This window comes from Drosophila hydei, unplaced genomic scaffold, assembly GCF_003285905.1.
Source record: "Drosophila hydei strain 15085-1641.00,03,60 unplaced genomic scaffold, DhydRS2 tig00000111-arrow-arrow-pilon, whole genome shotgun sequence".
Classification (NCBI taxonomy): Eukaryota; Metazoa; Arthropoda; class Insecta; order Diptera; family Drosophilidae; genus Drosophila; species Drosophila hydei.
In genome coordinates, this window is record NW_022045668.1 from 22,840 (window position 1) to 49,906 (window position 27,067).

At 35.1% G+C, this 27,067-nt stretch overlaps 2 protein-coding genes across 2 annotated transcripts; both read right to left on the reverse strand.

Moving 5' to 3' along the window:
* Nucleotides 1–242: 242 nt before the first annotated feature.
* Nucleotides 243–1,272, reverse strand: LOC115482846 (zinc transporter ZIP1-like). Its single transcript, XM_030223086.1, has 2 exons — nt 363–1,272; nt 243–295 (listed from the first exon to the last, which is right to left on the reverse strand). The coding sequence occupies exons 1-2, from the start codon at nt 1,270–1,272 to the stop codon at nt 243–245; spliced, it is 963 nt and encodes a 320-aa protein (XP_030078946.1).
* A 1,745-nt stretch (nt 1,273–3,017) lies between these two features.
* Nucleotides 3,018–25,397, reverse strand: LOC115482847. Its single transcript, XM_030223087.1, is given in 31 exon segments — nt 3,018–3,581; nt 3,663–3,845; nt 3,907–4,073; nt 4,136–4,292; nt 4,351–4,517; nt 4,599–4,755; nt 5,646–5,777; nt 5,832–6,014; nt 6,564–6,800; nt 7,723–7,860; nt 7,929–8,117; nt 8,190–8,513; nt 8,750–8,881; nt 14,377–14,559; nt 14,628–14,765; nt 14,824–15,006; nt 15,060–15,704; nt 15,764–16,078; nt 16,556–16,870; nt 16,944–17,124; nt 17,195–17,328; nt 17,392–17,535; nt 17,628–17,810; nt 22,111–22,149; nt 22,628–22,648; nt 22,651–22,717; nt 22,719–22,791; nt 22,851–22,905; nt 22,908–22,965; nt 22,967–23,007; nt 25,114–25,397. Coding segments are annotated over 31 exon segments (5,355 nt in total). The 5' UTR covers nt 25,340–25,397; the 3' UTR covers nt 3,018–3,393.
* Between the last annotated feature and the right edge of the window lie 1,670 nt (nt 25,398–27,067).

Here is a 27,067-nt window from a genome sequence, read left to right on the forward strand (position 1 = left end):
TAATATTTATTTTATTATATATTTAAAATATATTTAAAATATAATTTTAAGTCAAGAAAATATTAAGAAATAATGTTATCGTGATAGAGTTTATGAATGGAGCTCACTGAGCTCAGCTTTTCGATTCATTTCAAACAAAGCTTTTTTTCAAGCAACTTGAGCAAGAGTAAAAGCTCTTCCATAAAGCTTTGATTGAAGTTTTGAATGTTAGAATAAATCGTATAAGTTTTAAGCCCATTATTTTAGCTCTTATTCGAGGGGCAAACATATGCAGATTTGCCAGCAGCTTCAACAACTGTTGAGGAGGATATAGAAAGCTGTTAGCAGAAGTCAAATCAATTTTCATCTTTAATCAAACTTACCTCCAATTTGCAAGCCAAACATGAGCAGAAAGCCGCCAAGAGAGCAGAGAAATATGCGCCAGCCCGCGTGATTCTTGGCCACAATTTCAAAGTAGACGACATAGAGCAGGGTGCCGCAGGCGATGCCTTGTAGGATGCCCGCCGGAATGCTCGGATGATTCGCGCTGGTATTCTCTGTGATCGCAATGCCAATGCCCACGCCAATGGGCGTGACGATGGAGAAGACAATTAGATAAATGACAGCAATTAGCCAACGTGTGTGGGCCATCATAATCTCCATGCCAATGCAAAAGGCTAAGACGAGTTTGTGGACTGCAATGGCAGCGCACATAAACCAGACCGTATCCACAGTCTCCTCCAGGCCAATGGCCATGCCGCCAAAGAGTTCGTGCAGCGAGAGGGCCACAATGATGCCCAGGCCACGCAGCCAATTCGGCTGCTCCGGTTCGACTTGTTCGCCCAACTCCAGCTCGACCTTTTCCTCCGGCTCGGCTACTTGTTCCATGGCCACTTGCAGCGCCTCTTGCATGGCCTTCTGTTTACGCTTCTGTCGCCTGCCCACAATAAAGTACATGAGCTCCTCGATGGCGTACATCAGAAAGAAACCCGTGCACATCAGCATCTCGGGCAGGGCGAACGGCGTGTTAGCCAACATCTCACACTTTTGCAGGGCAGCCACAACACTAACAACAGCCGGCAGGATGTGTATAAATGTTGTGGCAATAAGGACACCGCCACCGAAATTCAATAGGCAAAGGACAGCCAGAAACTCGCGTGCATTGCTCTTCGCCCGCTGCGTCCATTTGAACCAACGGTTGAGCACATAGGGCAGAAAGCAAAAAATTAATGTGACCACCAGCAGCACCACAATAACCACAATTTTCGCCACCAGCAAGTTGTGATCGTTCATCGTGATAGCTGCAAATGAAAATGAACTCCAATTGCAAATTACCTGCAACTTAACCTACTTTATATACCAATTTGATATGTATTTATAAATATATATAGCTTATTGTAGATATCAAGCCATTTTTCGTTTTCTTTACTTAACTCGACTTATATCCTAAAGCTCTTAAGTTTTGTTTAAATAAAAAGGCTTAAACTAGTTACGCTACTGTAGAAAGTAGAGCAGCGACACCACGAAGTGAACGCGACATTTTTTTTATAATAAGAAAATAATTTCTTTAAGTAAATAAAAAATCTATAACTTATATTATATTTTATATATATATTAAAATAATTAATTTAAGTATTAAACTTGATTGAAAATATATATTAGTGTATTTTATTTATATAATAAATAAAAATAAAGAATTTTAAGCAATTTATTTTTATTGTCTTTTTTAAAATTAAATTCAAATATATAAAATTATATTGAAAACTTAAATCATTTTTTAAATACAAATTTCGAATTGTAAGGAATTGAATAAATAAGACATTAGACTTCATATTTTTATTTTTAAATTATTTTTTAAATTAAATAAATAATAAAAAAAAAATTAAAAATAATTCTTATAATAAATTAAAATTAAAATTAAAATAATTGCATAATATATATATGTATATTTAATTTAATTTCATATATAATTTAATATTTTAAGATGAGCCCATTTGTTTCAGTGTACTGTCACTATACTTAGAACTAAAAACACTAAGCCTTATTTCGGTTGCCAATCTGAAATTTGCACAAAAATTAATATTATGTGCGGGGCGTTTCATGAGCCTCATGAGCTCTTTGTTGCGCGTTTGAAAATTCATACTGATAACTTCAAATGGGCAAAACCAAACAAAAGTATTGAGGCCTAAATCAATGCACGCGCCTCTGGCAGAGATAGCTGAACCACGTTGATATCTCCATTATAATAGAAAGAGAAACAAAATAATCTATAGTAAATAGATTACAATGCCAAGAAAACACAACATGAGCTAATTATTTATCACATCACTATATTTAGTTATATCATTCGATACTTCAATACGGCTGTTGTACTGAAATTTGATATTCACTTTTTCGTTGCCAACCGAAATTTCAGTGAAAGCCATAAAGCCCCCCCGGGTTTACCTTGTTGAAATTTCAGACTGATAACTGATAGCTGATAGCAAAGGTTCCACTGAAGTGTTAAGTTGTAACAATTGAAGTAAACAAGTGGGAGTGATCGACTATGATATACCCTGAACTCTGCGCAGTGCTGCTATTTCAAGACAGGGCAAGATATTGCTGAGTTCTCTGAGACTCAGCTGTTCATACTGTTTTTAAATATATATATATATATATATATATATATATATAATTTTCCGATTTTAAATTTGTATAAAAAGAAAAAAATCAAAATTTTCAAGAATTTAAATTATATTTTTTTATTAATCCGTAATAGTTTACTGTAAAAATTATAATGATTTCTTCTCTTTTTTTTTATTATTGTATTTGTATTTAAATATTATCTTTTAATAGTAATTACTATGACTTGAGTGTGATTTAATTATTTATTGAATTATTTATGTGTGGTAAAATATGATATTCCAAGCAGCCAGAAACATGTCTCAAAAGGTATATATATATATATATATATATATATATATATATATATATACATAGATATATTTAAAAATCAACGGATTGTCATTATTATTATTATTATTATTATCATAATGATAGTATGTAATATTTGCAATGTTCTGTCACCAGGGACTCTCTCTCTTGTTCTCTCGCACAATACTTGGGGGCAGCATAGTCGGCACTGTCGTTATAAAGTCATTTTTCTAAAAAGTCGTCTAATTTAGACGATTCCTTGATGATAGTTCGTTTTGTTTAATGTTATGCAATGATGATTTTTATGTGTCTGTGTGTGTGTGTGTTGTGTCTCGTGTGTGCGTGTGTGTGTTCGTTTCGTTTATTTAGGTTTTTTTCATTTGCTCTCGTACTCTCGCTCCTCTACGTATCTCTGGCACGCCCTTGTCGCAGCGGCCATTACCTTCAACAATTCTCTAGTTGCAGTTGAGCTACAGTTGAATTTCACTAGGTTAAACCTCATCACGACTGCTTCGGATGCTGCACGGGCGGCGGCGGTGCCGGCTTGAAACACTGCAGCAGAAACGCGGTGTAGACAACAAATGCCACCGCCAGAGCTATCAGAGCATACATGAAGATGTTCAGCTCTGGCTGACGGAAGCGATTCTTGCGCAGCCATTCGAGCACCTCATCCTCCGAGAGCAAATCACCTGCGAAATGAGAAGAGAAGAAAACATAATTTAGCTGCCTTAATTTCAATTACTAAGTGAGTTATTTCAGCCCAGACCTACCTCTATATATGCTGGGAAAACGACGCCGGAAGTAGACCATGGCTGGCAGTTTGGTAACACCCCATTTTTTGGCATAGCGCGAATCGGCCATTTTCACGAAAGTTATATCCAGATTATCCGTTTCGCTATCAATGTTCTCCAGCTTCTCCAGCGTAGCCACGCTGTCCGGCTGATTGTGCTCATCTGAAATAGTTTATAAAATAATTATATATTTTTCATGTTTACAATTATATTTCATACTTACAGAAGAACACAGATAGAAACTCATTTTCCTCGAGCAGTTTGTCGAGCATTTTGCGATTGACCTCTTCAATTTCGTTTTTAATTTCGAATACATCTTGGGATGTCAGCCAGGTAATAACCTTATCATGCTGATGCATATCGCCGTCATATAGAACAGGCACTTGCTTGCTGCAGTTCAAAATTTAAGCAAGTTTATAAAGACTTCTCTTGGAGTTGAGTTCGCTACTCACCGGAAATACACCAGCGAGGGTATATTGACAATTTCGTATTTCTTGGCCGCCTCGACGCTGGCGATTTTCACAAAGTCAATGCCAAACATGTCTGCCTCGCCATCAATTTCTTCCAGTTCCTCCAGGATTTCCTCACACTCAGCACAATCATCATCATCTGGAAGGCAACACTTTGAGCTCTTATGCAAATTTGAATCACATTCGATTCGACTTACAAAAGAACACAACAAGCAAAGTGGACTCAGCCATGAGACGATCCAACATGCGTTCATTCACCTCCTCAATTTCATCGGCCAATTCGCGATTATCATCGTCTATTAGCCATTCCAGCACAGATTGTTCATTCTGTAGATCGCCCTCAAAGAGCAAAGGATTGCCGTTGCTAAAAGATATATCGAGTATTTTAATTAGATATATAATTAATAATAATAAGATATATAATTAGATTAGATCTTCTGCTCACCGGAAGTACACTAAGGCTGGGAAAGTCTTAATGGAATATCTCTTGGCCAATTGTGGATCCTGTATCTTAACCATATGTATGCCAAAGACATCGCATTCATCATCGATTAGCTCCAGACCCTCCAATATCTGATCACAGATATTACAATTGATTTTGTCTGGCAAGAGAAATGGACACATTCAATATTAAAATAATATTTAAAATATTTATGATTTGTGCATTTAATTTTTATAAGAATGTGAAGCGTTCGCTGTGTGGTAGATAAGTTAGATAAGTTATATAGAGGCAACGCAGCTAGTGAATAAAGAGAAAACGCCAAAAAGAAAAGGTATTCACGCCCAAACTAAATTTATTTTGAGTTTAAACTAAATTTAATTGAATTAATTTTCATTTGAATTTTAATTTTGTTTTAGATAAAAAGTACAAAATACAGGGGGCATTTAGTTTGGTCGATAATACATTTAGTAGACTTAATTTTTAGTATAAGAGTTGTAGAAGAGAACAGAGTTTTATTTTTTAATATTTAGAATTTTTTTTAGATTTTTTTAGAATTTTTTAGAATTGTTTATCTTGGTTAGCAGAACATGCGCTTGATTTTATTTTATTTATTTTTTATTTTAATTTCAGTTTTTTTGGGCTTTTGCACGATTTGAATACGGAATACCTTGTTTTTGGATACGTTTTCTTTTGCGCGAAATGTAGCTTTGTACGAATTGACTGGATGAGTGTTTGGTGGTGGTGGTCAGGTTGCTTTCTTTAAGACTAGAGGGTGAGCAGAAACTTCGACAGTAAGCGGGTGGCTTGCCCTTGCGCTCAGTCGGCACTGCGGCGTTACGGATATTTATTTGGAATATACACACACATATATGGATATATATATGTATATATGTGTGTGCACATGGAATATTTGGATTGGTTGTGGTGTTTTTTGTGTTGTGGTGCAGTGGTGCAGCGGTGTTGTGCAGTGCCAGGGTATATAATTGATATTATTATGAGATTATGACAGGATTTTGTTAAATGCATTTCGTATCTATGGTCAATACTTACAGAAATAGACGGCTAAATATTGTGTTTCCTCTACCATTGTTTCCAGCATTTGACGCGTTATGAGCTCAATGCGATCTTCGGTTTTTTGCGTAATAAGCCATTGCAGTACTTCCTCCTCCTCGCTGAGCTCACCTGGGGCCAGTTATCAGATTAGATTTAGTTGAAATGGATTCGTTCTAGCCTTACCCTCAAACACATTGGGTATGCCACCTTCGAAGTATACCAGCGCCGGATACTCGTGCACTCCGTAGCCATCCGCCACAGAGAAATCGCGAGTTTTGACAAAAGTTATGCCATGTTTGTCGCAGTCATCGTCTATATTCTCCAGTTCCTCCAAGACCTTGGTGCACTGCTCACAGCCATCGGCGTCTGGGAGAGGTTTTGTTTTTTTGGTTTTTTTTTTTACATGGATTGTGGAAGAAGGAATATGCATATTATAACAAACTGTGTGCACACTAACAACAAGAGGCGTCAAGGGTACGGGGCGTGGCAGGTATATAATATACAAATAACACACTACGAGCAAGCAAACTACACATAAACTAAGCACGGGTTCAACAACTTTGTGTATGTATAATAAAGCAGAGTATATATTGAATAGACATGTAGAGAAGCTAGCACAGCTAGACACATTTAGAGAGACAGAGATAGAGAGTAGAAGAAAGAGAGAGAGAGAAAGTGTGTGTGTGTGTGTGTGTGAGTTGTGTGTTTGGCAAAGTTCGTTGTGTTTGGAGTGCAGGTGCGCTACAGCAAAGTTTTTGGGTAAGACATTCTCACAGGTGTATGTATATACATGTGTGTGTGTGTGTGTGTGTGTGTGGGTGTGTGGGTGTGTGTGTGCTGGGTGTTTTTGTGCTTTGGTTAAACATTCTTGGACTCATTCCATTTGATTAAATTTGTCACGTTTATGTGCGCTACCATCTTCCTGTTTGCCAGCTGAAGCTGCGGCATCCGTTGCTCCGCCCTCAACACCACCACCAGCAGCAGCACCACCACCACCTGCCTCGGCAGCAGCTGCCGCTGCCTCAGGATCGCTGCCAAAGGCGGCGGCCGCACTCGCTGAGGCGCCATCCTGTTGATGCTGTTCGCGCTCCTTTTTCAGACGCGCCTTGCGCGCAGCTTTCGAATTGCAAATATCGCATTTGGTCTTATTCCCTACAGTAGTCGTATTTGGTTTTTTTTTTGGTTTTTATGTGCAGTTTTTGGTTTGTTTAAATATTTTGATAGAAATATATAAATGTGGTAAAAAGTCTTGTTGGTTAGATACATTTGAGCGCTGATAAAATTTATATATCAATTTAAATAGATAAATATAGCTTAAGTATTAAAGACCTAAAGTAGATAGTTGTATATATATTGACTGCAAACTGTTTGCGCAAAAGAGTGAGCATAAAGTATATCAAGTACTTGATAAGAGACTTCTCAACAAATGCAACAAAGTGTGAAACAGAAGCAACATTCAGTGCGCTGCAAAGTATGCTATGAAAAAAGATATTAATTGACTCGTACTTGAGTATAGTTTTATGTCACCAAACCGATTGCAGCTTGAAAACGTTTGATAAACTTGACAAATTTTCTATGTTTGTATACTTGATCTGCGAGGCGTGCTCAAAAAGTAATGCGAATATTTGTGTATGATTAGTATTGATATATGATTTTCGATTGGCATTTCTCATGTGGCTTAGTTAAGCCAAGAACTCAGCTATTTGCCTGGATGTGCTTAGACTTTGCCCATGCCAAAAGTAGTTAAGAATCTGCTTTAAATTTATGGCCAAATCAGGTCAAAAAAAAAACCGCAGCCTTCGTATAACACGAAACTGAAGAAGTCCATAAAAAGTCTTCATTACAGGAATATGCAAAATTATTTTTAAAAAGCTTTAAAGACTGGCAAAAATCATGCCATAAATTCATGACATCTGATGGACATTATTTTCTAGCAGTCAAAATAGATAATCACAAAAAAAAAAATAAAGAACTTTTAATAAAAACTTCAAGACTTCGCATTACTTTTCAAACACACCTCGCTGTTGGCTACATTTGTTAAATATATCAGACGTTTTGGTTATATTGAACTTACAGAAATAAACGGCTATGGAGCCAGACTCTTCGATCAATTGAACAAGTCTTTCGCCTTCGAGATCTTCGATAACATCTCCACTTGGATCCTTTTGCGTAAGCAACCAAGTTAGGATCTGTTCTTCTTCATAAAGATCACCTGCAAAACGCAATTTACAAAATTAAAAAAACTTCAAAGAAAAACTTCAAAACTTCAGTCGTATTAACCGGCGTATATAACTGGCTCCTTGGAGGTGGGCTTGAAGAACACAATGGCTGGCAGTGCGAAGACTCCATATTCCTTGGCCATTTGCTTGTCGTCGATTTTGACAAAATCAATGCCAGCCTTGTCGGCGTCATCGTCGATGTGCTCCACCTCAGCCAGGACGCGTGGACACTGCTTGCACTCGTCGCTGTCTGCGTGTCATAAAAAGTGGAAATAATTGCGTTCAGCTAATGTTTCGCCTCGATTGACATTTGTTGGCTTACAGAATATGACGGCTACGTAATCGGAATTTTTGCGTATTTTCTCAAACATCTTGCGATTGACCTGCTCGATGTGATCGGTCATTTCCATATTCGCTGGACTGGTTAGCCAGTCGAGCACCTCTTCCTCGTCGTCGATGTCGCCATCGTAATTGATGTATTTGCCCTTGCGGAAATAGGTTAGGCCGGGCGGATTTCTATAGCCATATTTCTTGGCCATTAGCTTGTCATGCATCTTGACTATGTAAATGCCATATTCGGCCGCTTCATCGTCGATCAGCTCAATGTGTCGCAGAACACGCGGCGAGTCCGGATCGTCCTCCTTATCTGCAAGATATGTGTGCAAAAGCGATAATTTCAACAGCTCATTGAGAAATCGAGAAATTCTTAAACACTTTTCTTTAGATTTATGCTTTTTTTTGCTTATATTTGTTGGGCAGTTACAGTTTTTAGTGGGCGCGCAAAAAATTCATACTAAAATACATATATATATATATTTATGATTTATATATATATTTTAAATTCAGATTTACTTATGCTTAGTTTACCTTATGCATACTTACAGAAGACAACCGCTAAAAAGTCTTTGGTGCCTATATATTCAATTAGTTGTTCGCGATTTATTAGCTCAATGCTCTGATCGGCCTTCTGTTCCAATATCCATTTGAACACCTCGTCGTTGCTCTCTAAATTACCTGCATGGCAAACGAATTGTTTATTATTAATATTTATTTGTTAAATTGTAGATATTTTTTGTTCTGCTTGATTTTCAGTAGTCTCGCACATACCTGTTGGCTGCAGTTGGTCAATCAATCAAAGTTTTGTTTTCATTGTTTTCTCTTTTATAAACAAAATTAATAATTTTCATATTTATTTGTATTTTTATATTTTTTGTTGTTTTTCTGTTCCCCGCTCTATGACAATTGGGCATTGTGCCAATATCTTTGGCAACTGGAGGCAAAATTCTCATTTGGCTGACAATTTAACTAAAAATAATGCAAAAATCTTTTTATGGCTAAACATAAATTTTTACATATCCGTTTCATATCTATATATGCATATTTATATAGCTGATGAATAAGAAATGTTGAAATCTTGAAATCATTTTTAATGCCAAACAAAACGTAGTAAATTTCTATTTTTTTTTTCATTTTTTTTTTTGTATTTGTGCGAACGCTTAGAAAACTAAAGATTTTGATATATATTTTTTATTCATTTGCAATTTACAATTGTTTTAGTTTTTCGCTATTTAAGTTTACAAAAGTTCGTTTATTTTTTTACATATAAATAGTTTAAAAAGAGTTCATAAAAACGTTAACAAAATACACATTTTGCTTGAGTTTTTTTCTCAATATTTTTGTTTGTTTTTTTTTTTTATCTTTACAACTGCTGTTCAACAACAAATATATAAATAGTTTTAAAAATTCTTACAAAAGAAATGAAAGACGCTCAGCTTAAAAAATAAAATTAGATAAGTTTTTGTTTGCAAATATCGATAACAAATGAGCGAACTGATAAGAAAGCGAAAGTGAAAGAGAATAAACAAAAATGGCGAGCAGCTTGCGAGGCCAGTGTTGCAAAGTGTAGCAACAGATTTGACAGCCATTTTGTTTGCTTGTAATATATATTTATATATATTAAGTATACGAACTGTATGATGCATAGAAGCGAGTATATTCAATTAGACAACAAAGTAGTTTAGTTCAGGCAAATATATAAATATATATATATATATATATATATATAGGTGGCTCTTTACAGTTAGCTATGTAAATATAGTATAATATAGTTGTAGTTGCGCTTCTCTCTCATTGTAAAATTGTTTAAAAAATATTTTGCTTTTGTTTTGTGTTTAGACTCTAGCTACATACATAAATGTAAATTGTATATTTTAACAAAATAAAAGTAGTAAGTAGTATCAAAAGTAGTTTATGCTCAGTTATTGACAATTTCTAGATTTTTTGTTTTTTTTTGTTAATTACGAATCAATTTTTGACTAGCTAAATTATATATTTAGCTGTGTGAGTGTGTGTGTGTGTGTATGTGTTAATAGTAAGTTGTGTTGTTGCAGTAATTGCTTTCAAATTTGAACAAAGTTTAGTTTGTTGGCGCAACTGAAATCCATTGACAAAAAAATGCAACAAAATTTTTATAGACAGGCAGCCTCAGCGGACAAATGAATATGCGCAAAAGTGCAAAAGTACCAAAAATAGAAAAGAGTTACGTTAAAAAGTGTTTAAGTTTGAGTTGCGTGGCCAGATGGCCAGTTGGTATTTCAACTGCAGCTGACGCTGCAGCACGTGTGGAACAAAGAGCGACAGTGCTTGACAAAGAAAATTCGTTTAACATGTCGTATGAGTAATATTGCTTTCAATATATTAAAGTAACGCATGGTGCATCCAACTTCAATGTTCTTGTTGGGCAGTGTAGCTAAAGTTTTTGTTTTTAGTATATTTATTTTTTGTTGTTACACAACCAGCTGTTGTTGTTGTTGTCTTTTTGGATGCACTTACAAATTATGATAATCAGGACAATCACAAACAAAAATCACACATTACACTTGATAGTTCACATAAGTATATATATATATAAGTATATATATGCTAACCTGTTGTTCGAGGTTTTTCTTTATTTTTTTTACAGCGTTCAGTTCTTAGATCTTAGACTTGTGCGTGCTTTGCTTTGTTTTTCTTTCTAGTTTTTAGTTTTTAGTTTTTTTTTACATTTCATTTCAAAGTTTCATTTGACAACGTTGCGTATGCGTGTTACTTTAATTTTTACAATCATACAAACATTTCGTGTTTTATTTGGGTTTTGTTTTTAATATATTTTTTTTTAATATTGTTGCCTTACTCCCACAGAGAGATATCCTGAAAAATGAGGTCATACAAATTTTTTAGTCGATTTTGGAAAAAATTAATGCCTGCAAGACACAAAAAAAAGAGAGAAAAAAGAGAGAGAAATATACAAATCAAATTACAAGCAGATATGTCTGTTTTGTGTTTTTGGATGTGTGTACATATATATATGAATATATATTTGGGTTTGATTCGATTGATTTCAAAACTGAACAATCTGTATATCGATATATTTTTTGTGTCTATCAATTTGGAAACTAGGGATCTTTTAATGTTTGCTTTTGTCGCGCCACGTACCGGTTTTAACGTTCAGCTTATTGCCCGACTTCTTCGACGATTTCTTTGTTTTCTCCACCTCAACGGATTCATCATCCAGATCTTGCAGTTTGGTCAAAGGCTTCTTGCCCGATTGGCCAGAACGCTTATTGGCATACGACACCTTCACCAATGGCACATCATCATCATCGTCATCATCATCATCATCATCATCGTGGTCGTCGACAACCTTTTTGTTGCGCTTTTGGGCTGGCTTCTGGGCGATGGGCTTGGGTTTGCTGGGTGCGCTGGTTGGGCTCGTTGTGCTGGCAAATTTGAAATTGCCACCTTGACGCTTGCTCGATTCACCATCGCTGTGTCCGATGCGCTGGGCGGTCATTTTAGGAACTTTCGTTGACTTCTCCAATTTGGTTGGACAGCATTGGAATGGTTTGTAATCGTTGGGCACATAACTGTTGCCGCGCTTAGCTGAATGGCCGTCGTGACCCAATCCAACATAGAAACATTCGTCATCTGTTGTGAGCAAACAAACAAAAACATTTTGTCAGATTGTTTTAGTTCTTAATTTTTTTGTTTTTTGTTTTTTTTTTTTTTTTTAATTTAAAGAAATCACTAACAAGAAAAAAGTAAACAAAAGTGCATAAAGAGTAGGCGAGAAATTACGAAATAAAAGTCGTAAAAGTTGCTTTTATTTTTCTTTTTTTTTTTTTATCATTTTTTCAACACCTTCGAAATTACCACAAAGAGCAGTTAGTACGATTTTCATAAAAAAGTTTTCTTCAATCTTTGATTTCTTTCTAGAGTAAAAATTAAGCGTGCTTTATGAATGAACAAAATTATATTTTTTTTCAATATTTTTTTTTTATCAAAAATCGTTTTTTTCAACATTAATTTTGCTATTTAACTAATAACTGACAAAATGCTTTTGATGCTGACTGTACAGGTATTAAATCCTAATTGAGTTTTGTACATTTTAGTTTTACAGCTATATAATATATATAATATTATATATATGTTGTTTTTTGTTTTACTTTATCCTTAGCCTTTGGTTTTTCGTTTGTTTATAATTATTTAGCGGCGCGGTTTCGTTATTAATTATAAATTATAACAAATAAAAACGTTTGCTTAAGTATTAAGAGAACATAATAATTATATCAATAATCAAAATAATTAAGTTATTAACAATTGCTTGTTTCGATTTTTTTATAATATAAAAAAATTAAATATGTTTTATTTTTTTTTTTATATATTGTCAAACATTGTGTCAGCTATGATTTTTGCATTATTTTTATTTTTTTTACCAAATTTGTTCACTTTTTTAGAGAGAGGAGAGAGAGAGAGAGAGAAGTTAAAGGTTTGGGGAACTTCAAACAATATTGTGGGTAAATCGAAGCATTGGATAGGTCTTTAATACATTCACGAGGGCAAACATTGACGTGGCTTTTAGTGAGTGTGTGCATGTGTGTTTGTATATCAAATTTCACATATTTTTATTTTCATATGGGTGTAGATGAATCGCTTTACCACAAAAGCTGGGCGCAACACACATTTATATATGCATATATATCGCTCTTGTTACCTTTATGAAATGCATTTCTTGTATTCCTTTTACCCAAGTCTGTAGATAGACAATGAAATTACTGTAGTGTATATTATGGTCTTGGGTGGTTGTTGGTTGGGCAGTTCAGGGAGAGGAGTTGACAACAAGAAAAACAACTTCAGTTAGTGCAGCAATGGCAACTCACATTCACGTATTACCTAATTCATCTATAAGATCACCCGAGCATAGATCAGAAAGTCGATGTATCGTTCTGCCTTTAGCTCTGTGCTTATATATTTGCTTGCTGATATCTTCTTCTTCGTCATCGTTATCGTTATCGTTATCGTCATCATCATCGTTATCGTCATCGTCTTCGTCCTCGTCATCATCATCATCATCATCATTGTCTTTGTCATTATCTTCATCGTCATCGTCTTCATCGTTTTGTATGTCATCGTCGTCGTCATTATCTTCATCGTCGTCTTCATCATTTTCCCCATCATCATCGTCCTCATCGTCATTGTCATCGTCATCGTCATCATCATTGTCATTGTCTTTATCGTTATCATTTCCATCATCGTCTTCGTCATCATTGTCTTCATCATCATCGTCATCTTTTCCGTCCTCATCTTCCTCATCATTATCATTATCATCATCATCATCATCATCATTATTGTCTTCGTCTTCATCGTCATTGTCATCATCATCCTCGTCGTCGTCATCGTCATTATTATCGTCGTCATTATCATTATCATTGTCATCGTCATCATCGTCGTCATTATCATCGTCATCGTCATTGTCATTGTCATTGTCATTATCGTTTTCATCATCATCTTCATCGTCCTCATCGTCATCTTCGTCATCCTCATCGTCATCATCTTCGTCTTCATTGTCATTGTCATCGTCATTATCATCGTCATCGTCTTCATTGTCATTTTTGTTGTCATCGTCATCGTCATCGTCATCGTCATCATCATCGTCATCGTCATCGCCGTTCTCATCGTCGTCGTCGCGCGAATGTTTTCGTAATCTTTCTTTTCGTATCGTTTGTTGCAGACGTTTGAGTCTTTCTCTTTTATCCACATCACTTTCTTTTGGATAGCTCAATTTAACAATTTTCTCATCACTTCCATCGTCATCGTTGCCTATTATATATCATATATATAGCGAAAGTATTCATTACGTTTTGTCATTTTGCAAATGGCTATAAACGGGTAGAATGATATTTGGATATATCCGACTTGCTTGGATTTGATATGCGATCTCTATATATAAAGTATTATTTTTTTTTTTCAGTTTGAAGTTTGGCCAAGATCTTGTGGGCTCAACTGATTTGGTATTGAATGTTTGGCTTATGAGCGTGAGTTAGAAAGCGGAGAAAACATTTGAAATATGAACGCTTACTCTTTTGATTGATTAACCACTGCAGCACACGATTTTCATTTTTGAGATTACCTGCGGGCATGGAAACGGTTCAATTTAGATGTGAATCGGCGAAGAATCGGGTATAGCTTACCATCATACATGATCGGAACGCCCGTCTCGTAGTAGACTAAGGCTGGGAATGCGAAAATGCCAATTTCATGAGCCAGCTTAACATCATTCGATTTGACGAACTGTATGCCATGCTTATCGGTATCGTCATCGATATTCTCCAGTTCTTCCAAAATGCCAGGGCATGTCTCACACTCATCATCGTCTGTCAATGAAATGGAATATTATGATTAAAATCCAATTACTTCGCATATTAACGGTAGAAGAACGCACAGAAGAAAACGGCCAGGTGTTCAACATCGTTGATCAAAACCTGCAGGGTTTTGCGATCAACGGATTCGATGACATCGGCAGTCGATTCGTGCAAATCGATAACCCAATCCAGAATTTCCTCTTCCTTCATCAGATCACCTGCAAAGCAACTCCTCACATTAAACTCCAATCTCAATAGATTTTAGGTTTTTCTTACCGGTGTAAATTGTTCTAAACTTATGTCTATAAAATGCAAGCGCCGGCAAACCGGGCAGATCGTATTCCTTATCGATATCGTCATCGGATGTCTTTACAAAGTCGATGTCTTTTTCCTCGCATTCGTCATCGATGTTCTCCAGTTCGTTGAGGATCTTTTGCGACTTCTTGTCACCCTCAGCATCTGTTAAATATGAAAATGAATTGTGATTTTCGTAGAGAGCTCCTCAAACTTACAGAAGAACACGACAACATGATCGTTTTCAGCCAATATCTTATCCAACATTTTCACATTGACCTCCTCGATTTTGCCGGGAATTTCAAGGGTTTCGTCATCGGTGATCCAGGCGAGAACCTCGTCCTCGTCATCCAGATCGCCCGTAAAGTGCAACGGATCACGATTTCTGAAGAAGACCAATCTTGGATAGGATTTGACATTGTATTTCTTAGCGATGCCCGTATCCTCAGTGGTAACAAATATGATGCCAGCCTCATCAAGCTCATCGTCGATGCTTTCCAATGCGTTCAGTGTGTGGTCGCAGGACTCGCCCGGTTCGCAGGGACCCGTAAAGAATACGACAACATATTCATGCTCGTTGATCAAATTGACAAGAATCTCATCGGTGACCTCCTCGATGGTGGCCGTTTTCTTCTGCACCAACAGCCATTCGAGCACCTCGTCCTCGTTCATCAGATCACCTTCGTACAAAGCCGGTATCTTGTTCTCAAAGTAAATCAGCGCTGGCAGATGATCGAGTCCGTATTCCTTAGCCTCGGCGGCATTATCGATGCGCACAATGACAATGCCCTCCTTTTCGAGTTCATCGTCAATGTTCTCCAGCTCGTTCAGAATGCGCATATCCTGCTTGTCTTCCTTATCGTCTGCAAATGTTATTAATTTGAGAGAGATTCACAGAGTTGGAGTTGAAATTTTGCCTCACAGAATATGACAGCCAAATGTTCCGTGTTCTCGACCAGTTTGTCCTTCATTTCGTCGGTGACTTCCGGAATTTCAGAATAGCGCTTCTGATGCACCAGCCAGCCGAGTAGCTCATCTTCCTTCATCAGATCACCCTCGTAGATGTGCGGTATGCCACGTTCGAAGAGCACAATCGATGGTATCTCATCGATGCCCCACTCCTTGGCCTCCTTGTCGTCATCGATCTTCACGAACGCGATATCATTCTGATCGCATTCATCGTCAATGTTTTCCAATTCGGCGAGAATTTTCTGTGATTTCTTTTGATCTTTGTCATCTGTGAAGAATTGTTATCGATTACATTGACTATCGAATGACATTGTTTGAAAATAGGAAAGAAACAAACGCATTACAGGCCTTCTAAAGTGCTTGAGACCCTGACTACTGAAAAGCTCTCAACTTGCAACTGGTTTCATACGATAAAATAAATTTAATTTTGCTATAGAATACAAAAATGTTTGTATATATATGACTAGCCGAGGTTCTAAAGTTTCTCCGTTTTTTAGTTTAAGGTATTATGATTAGTTGAAGCGCTTTTATAGAATGAATTAATTTATAAGCACATCGAGCAGCTTTTTTTTTGATTAAGCGCCAGACACTCAGACACACCCCGATTTTACAAGGTATACAACATGTATTTATATATATATATATAAGACGATCTATATTACATTATCTACAGCTGCATGGGATATGTCCGGCATGGGATTTTTTTGGGTGGGTTGCTGGGTTTTGTGGCCCAGAAATCACTTACAGAAGAGCACGGCTACGTGGGGCATTTTTTCGATGATCAAATCCAACATTTCATCGGTAATGTCTTCGATTTGATCGGAACTAGTCTGTTCTTCTAGCCATTTCAATAGTTTCTCCTCATCCTCCAGATTGCCTTCGTATATAGTTGGAATGCCTTTTTCAAAGTATATCAGTTTAGGAACTTTATTGATGCCATATTCAACGGCCTCCTCGGGATTGTCGATTTTCACGAAAGTAATGCCCAATGCGTCGCATTCGTCGTCAATGTTCTCTAGTTCTTCGAGCACCTTTTGGGATTTCTTGTCGTTGTTGTCGTCTGGAAAACAACCAACAACAACAACAGATGTAACAACAACAACAGCGCCTAAGCCTTGCTTATATATATTTACAGAACAGCACTGCAATGACGCGTCCTTCCTTGATCATTGTATCGAGCATTTCATCGGTGACATCCTCGATCTCATCATGTTCCAACTGGCCCAACAACCATTTCAGTATCTGTTCCTCATCCATGAGATCGCCATCGTAAACGTTTGGAATTTCTTTTTCAAAGTATACAATTGCCGGAATCTATAAATGTCACATATAGGTCGTATAGAATTATTGGTTCTGCTATGAATTGCGTTATTGTATTCCGTACCGAGTCGATTCCGTAATCGGCTGCCGCCTTGGCATCATCGATTTTAACGAATTGTATGCCATGCTTGTCGCAGTCGTCGTCGATTTGTTCTAGCTCTTCCAATACGGTCATCGAATCGTCATTGCCGTGATCATCTATAGAAATGTTGATCGATCAACTAGCGATGCGAGCATATATATACATATACATATACATACAGAATAGCACAACCAAATTATCGATATTGCTAATGAGCGTCGATAACGTCTTAGACGTAACATCCTCGATAACATCATCCTCATCGCCGGTCGATTTATTTTGCACCAACCACTCCAAGACATCCTCCTCGCGCTGCAGCTCACCTGGACACAGTTTCGATAATAAGCAACAATCGATTTTCGATTGATATAAGCGATATGTGTGCAACTCGTTTAAGGATTTGGGCATGCTATACCTTCATAGATGATCGGCGTTTGATGGCGATAGTAGACCAATACCGGCAGATTGCCCAAATTGTATTCATCGGCCAATGCCTCGTCGTGGATCTTGACGAAGCCGATGCCCAGCTGATCGGCCTCATCGTCGATATTCTCCAATTCTTGCAAGGCCTTGGCGCACTTGCGGCACTGCTGTTTATCTGATGAACGGATGGGCAAAGATTAGACAACATTTAACTGCAATATCAACGCCATCACGGGTTGACATTAGACTTGGGGTTTGTTGGTTTTTATTTTGGTTTTGGTTTTTGGATAGTAGCACAACAAATTGTTTAGTTTTCTTCGTGCTGTAACGTTGGTAAGGGCACGGTGTGTGTGTGCGTGTGCGTGGTAGGGGTGGAAGGCTTTTTGCTTTTTTTATTTAATGGCACATAAGTAATGCTATTATATCGTATCATTCTCGTGTGCAGCGCTGTAAGGTTAAGGTTAATAGAGTACAAAATAGATTTAACATTCAGGTGTGCATGCAAGACAAGAATAGAATTTGAAAAATGCCTTGAGCTACGAGCGATTGGGAATCGTATTTGGATCATTTATCGTTGCCAGCAAATGGTATAGCAAACCTCATTATTTTCTATCCAAACGATTCGATTTCGTTTGTTTACACAAAAAAAATGTACAAAGAAAGGAAAAGAATTGCAACATCTTTGTATACAACCTGTTGCAAAATGCAGCGGAAATGCATACTACAAAGCAATTGAAAACGTTTTCAAAGAGCCCACCTATAGGACCATAAATAAAATGATATATATATAAATATATATATAGAGGGACGTGTTCTTCCCAACTATATAAAGCTCGCTCTTTCTTCTTCGCCATTATGTTAGCTATATTTATTCATTTTGCTGTGAGTTCGTCTTTAGCAAGCTTTTGCTTTTGTCACTCGCTGCGTATACGTAATATTCTATATTACAATTCAAATGTATTTATTTTACAAGTGTCTCGAAAGCTTTTCGCTTGAATATATATCAGTAAATATTTATTTTAAATCAATTTTATTTTAAATACTTTTTTATTTTTTCTAAATATATAAACTTATTTATTATATATTCACAATTTTCAAATTTTTATTATAAATTATTTTGCATTTTTTCAATCTATCTCATATTTTTTAATATGTCTTTAATTGTTTTAAATAACTATAAAAATGATTTTAACAAATTAAATTCCTCTACCAAAATGTCGAGAAATAATTTTTGAGACAATAAATATATTTGCCATGGAGCAGCTATTTTGACCGGGTGAGTGGGTGTCGCCAAGGTGGCAAGGCCACAGACAGACACACACACATATATATACATATATATGTATATATATTTTTATAGGCACCCACTCACTCACACATACACACACAATTTATTACTGTGCAGCGTCAGTGACTAAACATGTTTATGTTTATACTTTTGACAGGTTTCTCGCTAAAATTGCATTTAGTATGCAAAACTGCATTAATGAATTTACCGCAGACTTGGCCAGATACTAAAAATAGTGCAAGTCAGTCGGCTGGCACACACACCACTCAATATATATATATATATATATATATATATATATATATATATTTAAATACATATATATATATATATTTATTATGTAAAATTACATTTGGCTGCAACTAAAGAGCTTGCCCATAATGACATCCATGCCGGCTCGTGTGTGCCAGCATCTTGATGTATTGCTGTATGCAAAAGCAATTAAAACTGCTGTCTGTCTGCAGTTCTGTGAAGAACAACAACTCAAACAAAATTACAAAGCAAGTCGACAAACTAATGTCTTAGACTTTGTAATACTCTGCAATGATCTTTCAAGGTAAACTTCCTGATGAACTTCCTCGATAAACTTCCTCTTTTTCAGTTTAAATATTTATAAATATGAAAATTGTTTACAGCTTAGATTGTTGTATGAAATTGTATAGATAAAGCTATTGTTCTCTTAGTGTGCACTTGTATATGGGATAATATTACTATTTCATTTCCATAAGGAAATATATTTCATTTGAAATATTATATATTAGACTAATTGCAAGCTTAATTATAGTAATTTTTTTTTTTAAATTAATATTAAATAATAAAGTAAATGGCTAAATTTAAAAAATTAAAAATAAAATTTTTTTATAATTATATATTATTATTTTATTATTATGTAAATATTTTTACTTGTAATCTGATAGTAGCAGTTGGAAATTGCTTTGAGTATATTAACTAAATAATTTTAAAAATATGAATTACTACTTTATATTACATTTTGAAATAATTATAAAACTATTCTAAACATTTTGTAATTTTTGATATATATATTATAAGTGTAATTTTTTCATTTTGTATAAGCTTATATAATTTTAAAATACACATAATTTACAGGGTATTAAAAAAGATCCCTACCCCAAAAAAAAAATACAAATAGAAAAAAAATGCATGTGCGTGTGTGTCGATGCGCTGAGAAATTGTCGACAAAAGGCAGAACAATGGATGCAGAACAGAGGAAGGCAGCAAAATATGTTGTTCTTGTCTCACCTACATGCTGATCATCTCTATGCGAAGACCTTTGTGCGCTGTCTGCGCTTTATAAAAATACATGTACTATTGATCTATACAGACGCACGCATATATATACTAGACTGTGTGTGTGCGTGCGTGTGTATACAGTTAGTTGTTTGAAAATTGAGCAAAAATAACAGCAGCCGCAGCAGCAGCAGCGAAAAATCATTTTGTTGGCCAACCAACTGCTTGAATTTCTATTTATAGGCCAAAAATTGTAGGTGGCTTCAGATGTGTTGAAAAAATACAAAAACCAAAAAAAAAAAATAGAAAAAAGAAAAGAAATGAAATGAAAAAGAACTTGCTACAAAAACAAATAAATAAAGCTGATATACACTTTGTTGTCATGCCCTTGCCCAACTCTCGGTCTCTCTAAGGGGCTAATAAGTTAATGTTTTTTACGAATTTGTTCATTTCCTTTGTTCCACAAACCGTGGCCAACTATAAAGGCTATCGTGTCCATATAAGTAGCTCGGAGCTAGCTCTCTCTCTCTCTCTAACATAGAATTATAATAGTAAATATAGATTCCTATTTATAATAGTTCAATTATTAGTAAGTTTCTATGATAGATAGTTTGACGTTTTGCAATATTGATTTATTTCTGCATTTGATGTGTTTGCTATAACATCTCCGTTAGGGCTCGGTTGCGCCCGCCGGGCCACAAACATGGTCTGGCGTAGAGCCCAGACCAGAGACCTGCCTGTGCTGCCTGTGTCTAAATGCTGCTGTTGCGCTCAGTTGTTGTTGTTGTTGGAATCGTATTTTTATACGTATACGTAATATTTGTCGTTTTCGTTTTTGTTTTTTGTTGCTTTTTGGCTGTCTGCGTGCGGCGATAGCACAATTGAAATCAGCCAATTTGTTAGCCAGTTTACATATGTCATTATCTATTATCTATAAATGGCTTTCTACATGGCTTTCTATTAGCTATCTATCTATTTTTACTCTTTACCATAGTTACAACAATGTGATATATATGTGGTAAATTTATTTACTCTATTGTGTAAAAAATTGTCATATAAAATTATATTTAAGTGTTTTTGTATCAATATGTAAATAAATAAAAATAATATTCCTTGAATGCATATATGAAATAAATAATTTGGTCGAGTATAAGACTTGCTTGCATAACTATTGCATATTGATAAATATTGTTAAATAAAAATTAATAATACTTGATTGATATTTTTAAATAATAATAATTGATTAATTTATATAATCTAAAATTATAAATATATTTAGTATTTTAATTTAATTTTAAATTTATTTTTTAATTTATATATATTATATTAATTATTAAATTTGTATACATCATTTTTAAAGATTTTTTAAAGAAAAAGAAGTAAGTCAATTATAATAATAATTAATATAAAAATAGTTCTTTAATTACCATAAATATTTATCTTATATAAAACCTTATTTATTAATACTCAAATTTGTTAAGAATTATATAATATATTATAATATATTTAATAAATTAATAATCCATCAACTACTGAGATCTTTAAGCAATTCAAAGCTGCGCTGTCAACTAAAGTTTTCTATGTTCCCAAAAAACTTGGCTCGTTTCGCTCAAAGGAAATTAAAAGTTATAACAGTCAGATTAGGTAGCGACAGATATAGGTATATACATATATACATAGAGGTAAAAGAAGAGGGTATTATACATATATACATAGATACAGGTGAGGTTTTTTGTGCATATGTTTTAGTTTACTTTTATTTTTGTTTGTTTTGTTGTTTTGGGAAAATATTGGAAAATTACGATGAATTGCAAAAGTTTGTTTAATCAATGATTTAATTTTTTTTGTTTAATTGTATAACTGGGCTGGGCTTGGCTGGGCTGAAGTGAAAAGGGAGATTCACAAGTCAAAAGGACAACCCATTAACATATGCACAAACTTACCCTTACCCTGGGTGGGCATGTTTCATGATCAGGACCTGTTTAAATAGATATAAACGCATACAAATATATTGCAAATATATATATATATATATATGCATCGAAACACGTGTGAGGCGTTACATAAATAAATATATAATTATATTACATAAATATATATATAAAGAGAGAGATAGAAGTAGAGTTAAGTTGCCGCCGTACTAAGGTTAGTTACAAAATAGAACAGTTTAGTTAATATTTAAATATAACTAAATATATATATATATTTATAGAATGTCTGTTTATAACTAGGTAATATTGAAGTTTTGTTGTACCTAAGTTGTATGAATTTTTTAGTCACAAGAGAGCTTAACTTTCATTGGGTTTTTGTTTTGCATTTTGTATTTAAAATTTTCTTTTATAACGCTAAAAACTGCAACTGCTTTGAAGTAAACATAATCAATATAAAGATAGATTTATAGTTTAAAGATAGAGACAGAGAGAGAGAGATTGTATAGAACTTGAATTTGTACTCACAGAAGAGAACGGCAACAAATCTGTATCCTCGATAATCTTTTGCAATATCTTGGCATTGACCTCCTCGATGCGATCGGGCAGATCCATGGCCCTCGAGCGAGGTTAGAAAATCGAGCACGCCCTCCTCATCCATCAGATCGCCATCGTAGATGATGGGCTCCTTCCTCTAGATTTACAGGGTACATTGGGATTTGTCATGTTTTTCTGTTTGCCTTAGTCTTACCTGAAGTAGGTGAGCGCCGGGAAGGTCTTGATGCCATATTGTTTGGCTAGTCGTTGTCGTTAATTTTCACAAAGTCCACACCGAATGAATCGGTGTCATCGTCGATTTTTTCGAGCCTCCGCTAAAACCTTATCACAGGTAACACAGCTACGCGCATCTGCAAGCAATTAGAAACAATTGTATAGCATATATTTTTTCTGTTTTGGTTTTTTTTTTCTTTTTGCTTCTATAGGCAATCTTTATAGAGATACCAACGGCGGAATTGACGGCTAGCAACTGTCGCGTGTGACGCCAAATGCTGCGGCGATTATTCATAGCGCTTTAATAGGGATGCATCATCGGTAATGCCATTAGCCACGCCCCCTGTCTTGTCCCCACACGCCCCATTAATCAACGGCATGCATCATATATATAGAGAGCAAGAACCGCAAATGGCATTCTGGGCAGGCTGGCAGGCTGGGCGCCCAGGCTAGTGAATGAAATGACAGCAGCAGCAATGAAATTGCATGCTTTCTATATGGTACATGACAGACATACATACATATATATATATCTTATATATATTATATATGCTGTCTATGTGGTTAGCTATTAATGTCGTGCACAACTGCCAACAGCATTTTGCTAAATTAATTCATAAAAATTTATGCAGCAACTATTAGGGAAATGAATTACAGCACATACACACACACACAGCTGTCTATGTATATGTGTAGGGTGGTTGCACGCCCCTCTATATATTATACAATCTACAACTATCAATTCACAATTCACAATTCTAAAAACTTTTGCCTAGTCAAAGTAATTTTGGCTCTCTTTAATCAAATTTTTGTCAGTTAAAAGCGGTTCTGCACGAGTTATATATACATAAATATATATCAGATAATCTATAAATACTTGAACTTCATTTGTTTTAGCATAAAAATCGTTCGTTGTGTGTGCGTACTGCGTGTGTGGCGTACGCTTTTATGGCCGTCAAGTACACGCAACAGATGCTAAGTGCATATTACGTATACGTAATATTTGATTGAATCTGATTCTGTCTTGATTACAATTGCCATTTTGGCTATATGTTACTTATCCATCAGTTTGGATTGCTTTCGCAACACATTGCAATAGCATTAATAGCACTTACTAGAAACAAATAAACAAATTTTGCAACATTTTTATTATGGCCAATTGCATTGGCAACTTGCAATGAGCTGCTATTTGCGTAGGCTCAATTTGCATTTTTATTGTTTCTTTGTATAAACAGAAAGTCTTGAATATATCATTGAAATTTCAAATAAATATATATCTCTATATATATATGCTTAATTTCATTTCAGTGTCAACAAATTATTTTTTTGGAAAAAATTTTAATAAATTTCAAGTTGATTTTTTTTGTATTAACTGGCGACATTGACAGAATTATTCATATATATTATTTATATATATCTATATGTGCTTGCATATATATTTAAAATTGTTTCCTTCAAGCGTAACAATATCCACAATCCGAAGGTGATTAACGTTTGGAAAACTTATTTAACATGTTTATTTCTAAGCTATTTATACGCTGCTAAATTATAGCCCTGCCGCGTTTTGTTTATGCAAAATTTAGTGCTCAATTTATATTATATAGATATACATATATAGATATATATCAATTTTTATAAGCTAATAAATTCTTGAAATAAAAGTTTCTTTATTGCAAATGGAGAAAGTATGCGCTGTACGCAAATACTTTCAATATACAAAACTAAATTGGCCAATTAGTTAAGCTCTTGGCTAACTTATTTACTGGCCAATTTTTACTCAAAATCTAGTGAATCCAAAGGCACAGCGACACACACGGCGCGTGAGAGCGATAGAGAGAAAGCAGACAGCACTAAAATAAAGCGGAGAGACGGCAATTTCTCATAGCCAAAGCGTTTGGCTGCTCATAAACAGAACGCAAAGAAAAACCACTAGAGGGAAAAATAGAAAACTGAACAGAGACTAGCAACAAAAAAATAGAAAAAAAAATAAAAAAAAATAGAAAAAAAACTAAACCGAATGAAAATCTCAAGACATTTCGTACAACGAAATTTTTCACATATTTTCACTTGTATGCGAATTTTTAGAATTTTCACTAGAGAAAATTTATATAATATGGCTTCTGTTACTATTTCGAGTCGTGCACGGCCATCAGCCCGGATCTTAAATCTCGCACATTACTAGACAACAACAATGGGTGTGCGTGTGTGTGTGTGTGTGTGTGCGTGCGTGTGTGTCTACTTACACCAGAAAACGGCAACATAATCCTTGTCGGCCAAGAGCTTTTCCAACTGCTTGGCATTGACCTCCTCGATAACGGCTTCGGGTTCGAGAGACGCCGACGCCGCCGCCGCCGGAGCTGCCGCTGGCTGTGATCCTTTTTTGTTAGCGCAATTCACATATCCGGGAAAACTCAGTGCCAGTAGCGTACACACGAGCAATGTAAGAGTTTTTAATCGCGTGAAAGTCATCTTACGATTGCCTTCAATACGACGGTTAATACAAATTGGCCGTTGCGACTTCAATTAACAATTTTACTATTATTTTTGTTTAAACTCTTAACTCGAACATGCGTGCGTGTGTGTATTTATTTATATATATATTATTTATATGTATATATATATATATTATTATAAGAATTTTTAATTTAATATTTCAAAGTTAGCAAAAAAATTCGTCGTTTTGTCGTTTTTTTATTGTAAATTAAGGCACTATTTTTAGTTGAAAAATCTTATTTCTTTCGCGTACACATATACATGGGCGAAAATATATATAGGTTATATATATATATATATATGAGAAAATTAGATTATATATATAAAGATATATATATATACATAGAGATATGTATATATATATATGAGTTTTCTATTAATTGAATGTTTTCCGCGGACTGTACTCTTTTTAGTTTTTCAATTTTGTTCCACTCCGTGCAGAGGTCCGCTCGCACTGAAAGTCTTTTGGTGAACATTATGTGCCATTCAAGAGGCCTAGTCAAGCTTTAGGGATCTTATATTTCGGGCATTTCGAATCTTTTTTCATCTGTTCTTTTTGTTTCGTTTTTTTTTTAGCTTTTGGCATAGCTTTCGGAATGAGCGAGAGAGCGCCAAACGGAAACGCTGCATGATCGTGGAAAGAGTGTGGTGAAATTTGATTAGAATTGAGCAAATGCTCCTCACATCCTCCGCTTTGCGTTGCAATTCTTTGTTTATGCACCTCGACACTTCGGTGTATCTATAGACGCTCGGTGGTCTTACGAAACTTCCTGTAAAAACAAAACAGACAATAGCATTGTAGCAGTATTGTATATATACGCAACTGTGAGAACGAACGTGGAAAAAGCAATTGTGAAATGCGTGAAATACATACATATATACAACAGCTGCGAGCACATTTGAGGGAAAACGAAAATCATAATTTTTGATTTATGTGTGCAAATGATGAGATCTATTTATTTTTTGATTACAAAAGTGCTACACATCAAGTGAAATATATGTGAATCAATACAAATCGCAAAACTGAGTGCGGTAAAGTGATTCAAAAAGACGTTATAAATAGTTGTTATAAATGTCCACAATACTTATATTTTGAGCAATAGTGGCTAGCAATTTATATTTATTTTGCATAAATACGTTTGTAGTAGTCATACAAAAAATATAAGAAAAAAAATTATTCATTATTCTAATAAAAAAAAGAATAAAGAATAACAATAATAATTTTTAAATTGTAAGTATCATTGGCCTTTCAGTGTCTTATAAATACAATCGATGCATAATAACGATATTCTATCGATATTTGAATGCAGCGCAATATATTTTGCCTTACATTGTTCGGTCACACTGCACACATATCTCAGAAATTTGTTGAGGAAGACGTCGCCGTCGCACTTAATTCCGTCAATTAAAATATTTTGGCCATAATGCAAGTGCAAAAGACCAACAAACAACGTTGGTATGCGTAGTGCATGCCTAAATTCGTACCAAAAACCCTCAATAGACGAATAGCTGTTTTCCAGTGCGCTTCGAAAAGAAATGACACAAGGCTTTAACAGTGCCAAGATAACGCGCGCATATAAAAATCGATTCGTATTTCTTCAATTTCAGGTAAAGTGCAAATTGATGAATGTAAAGTGCATTAATTTAAGTGTTTAACTGATATAGTTCAACAAAAATTGCAACTAAAAACGGTTCACCTTGAAC

Bases quoted from the DNA above. Each gene is read 5' to 3' on its own strand.
- LOC115482846 (XM_030223086.1), bottom strand. From the start codon at position 1,272: ATGAACGATCACAACTTGCTGGTGGCGAAAATTGTGGTTATTGTGGTG. The intron at 296-362 runs GTAAGTTTGATT...CCTCCTCAACAG, and splicing joins GTTTGGCTTGCAAATTGGAG to TTGTTGAAGCTGCTGGCAAA.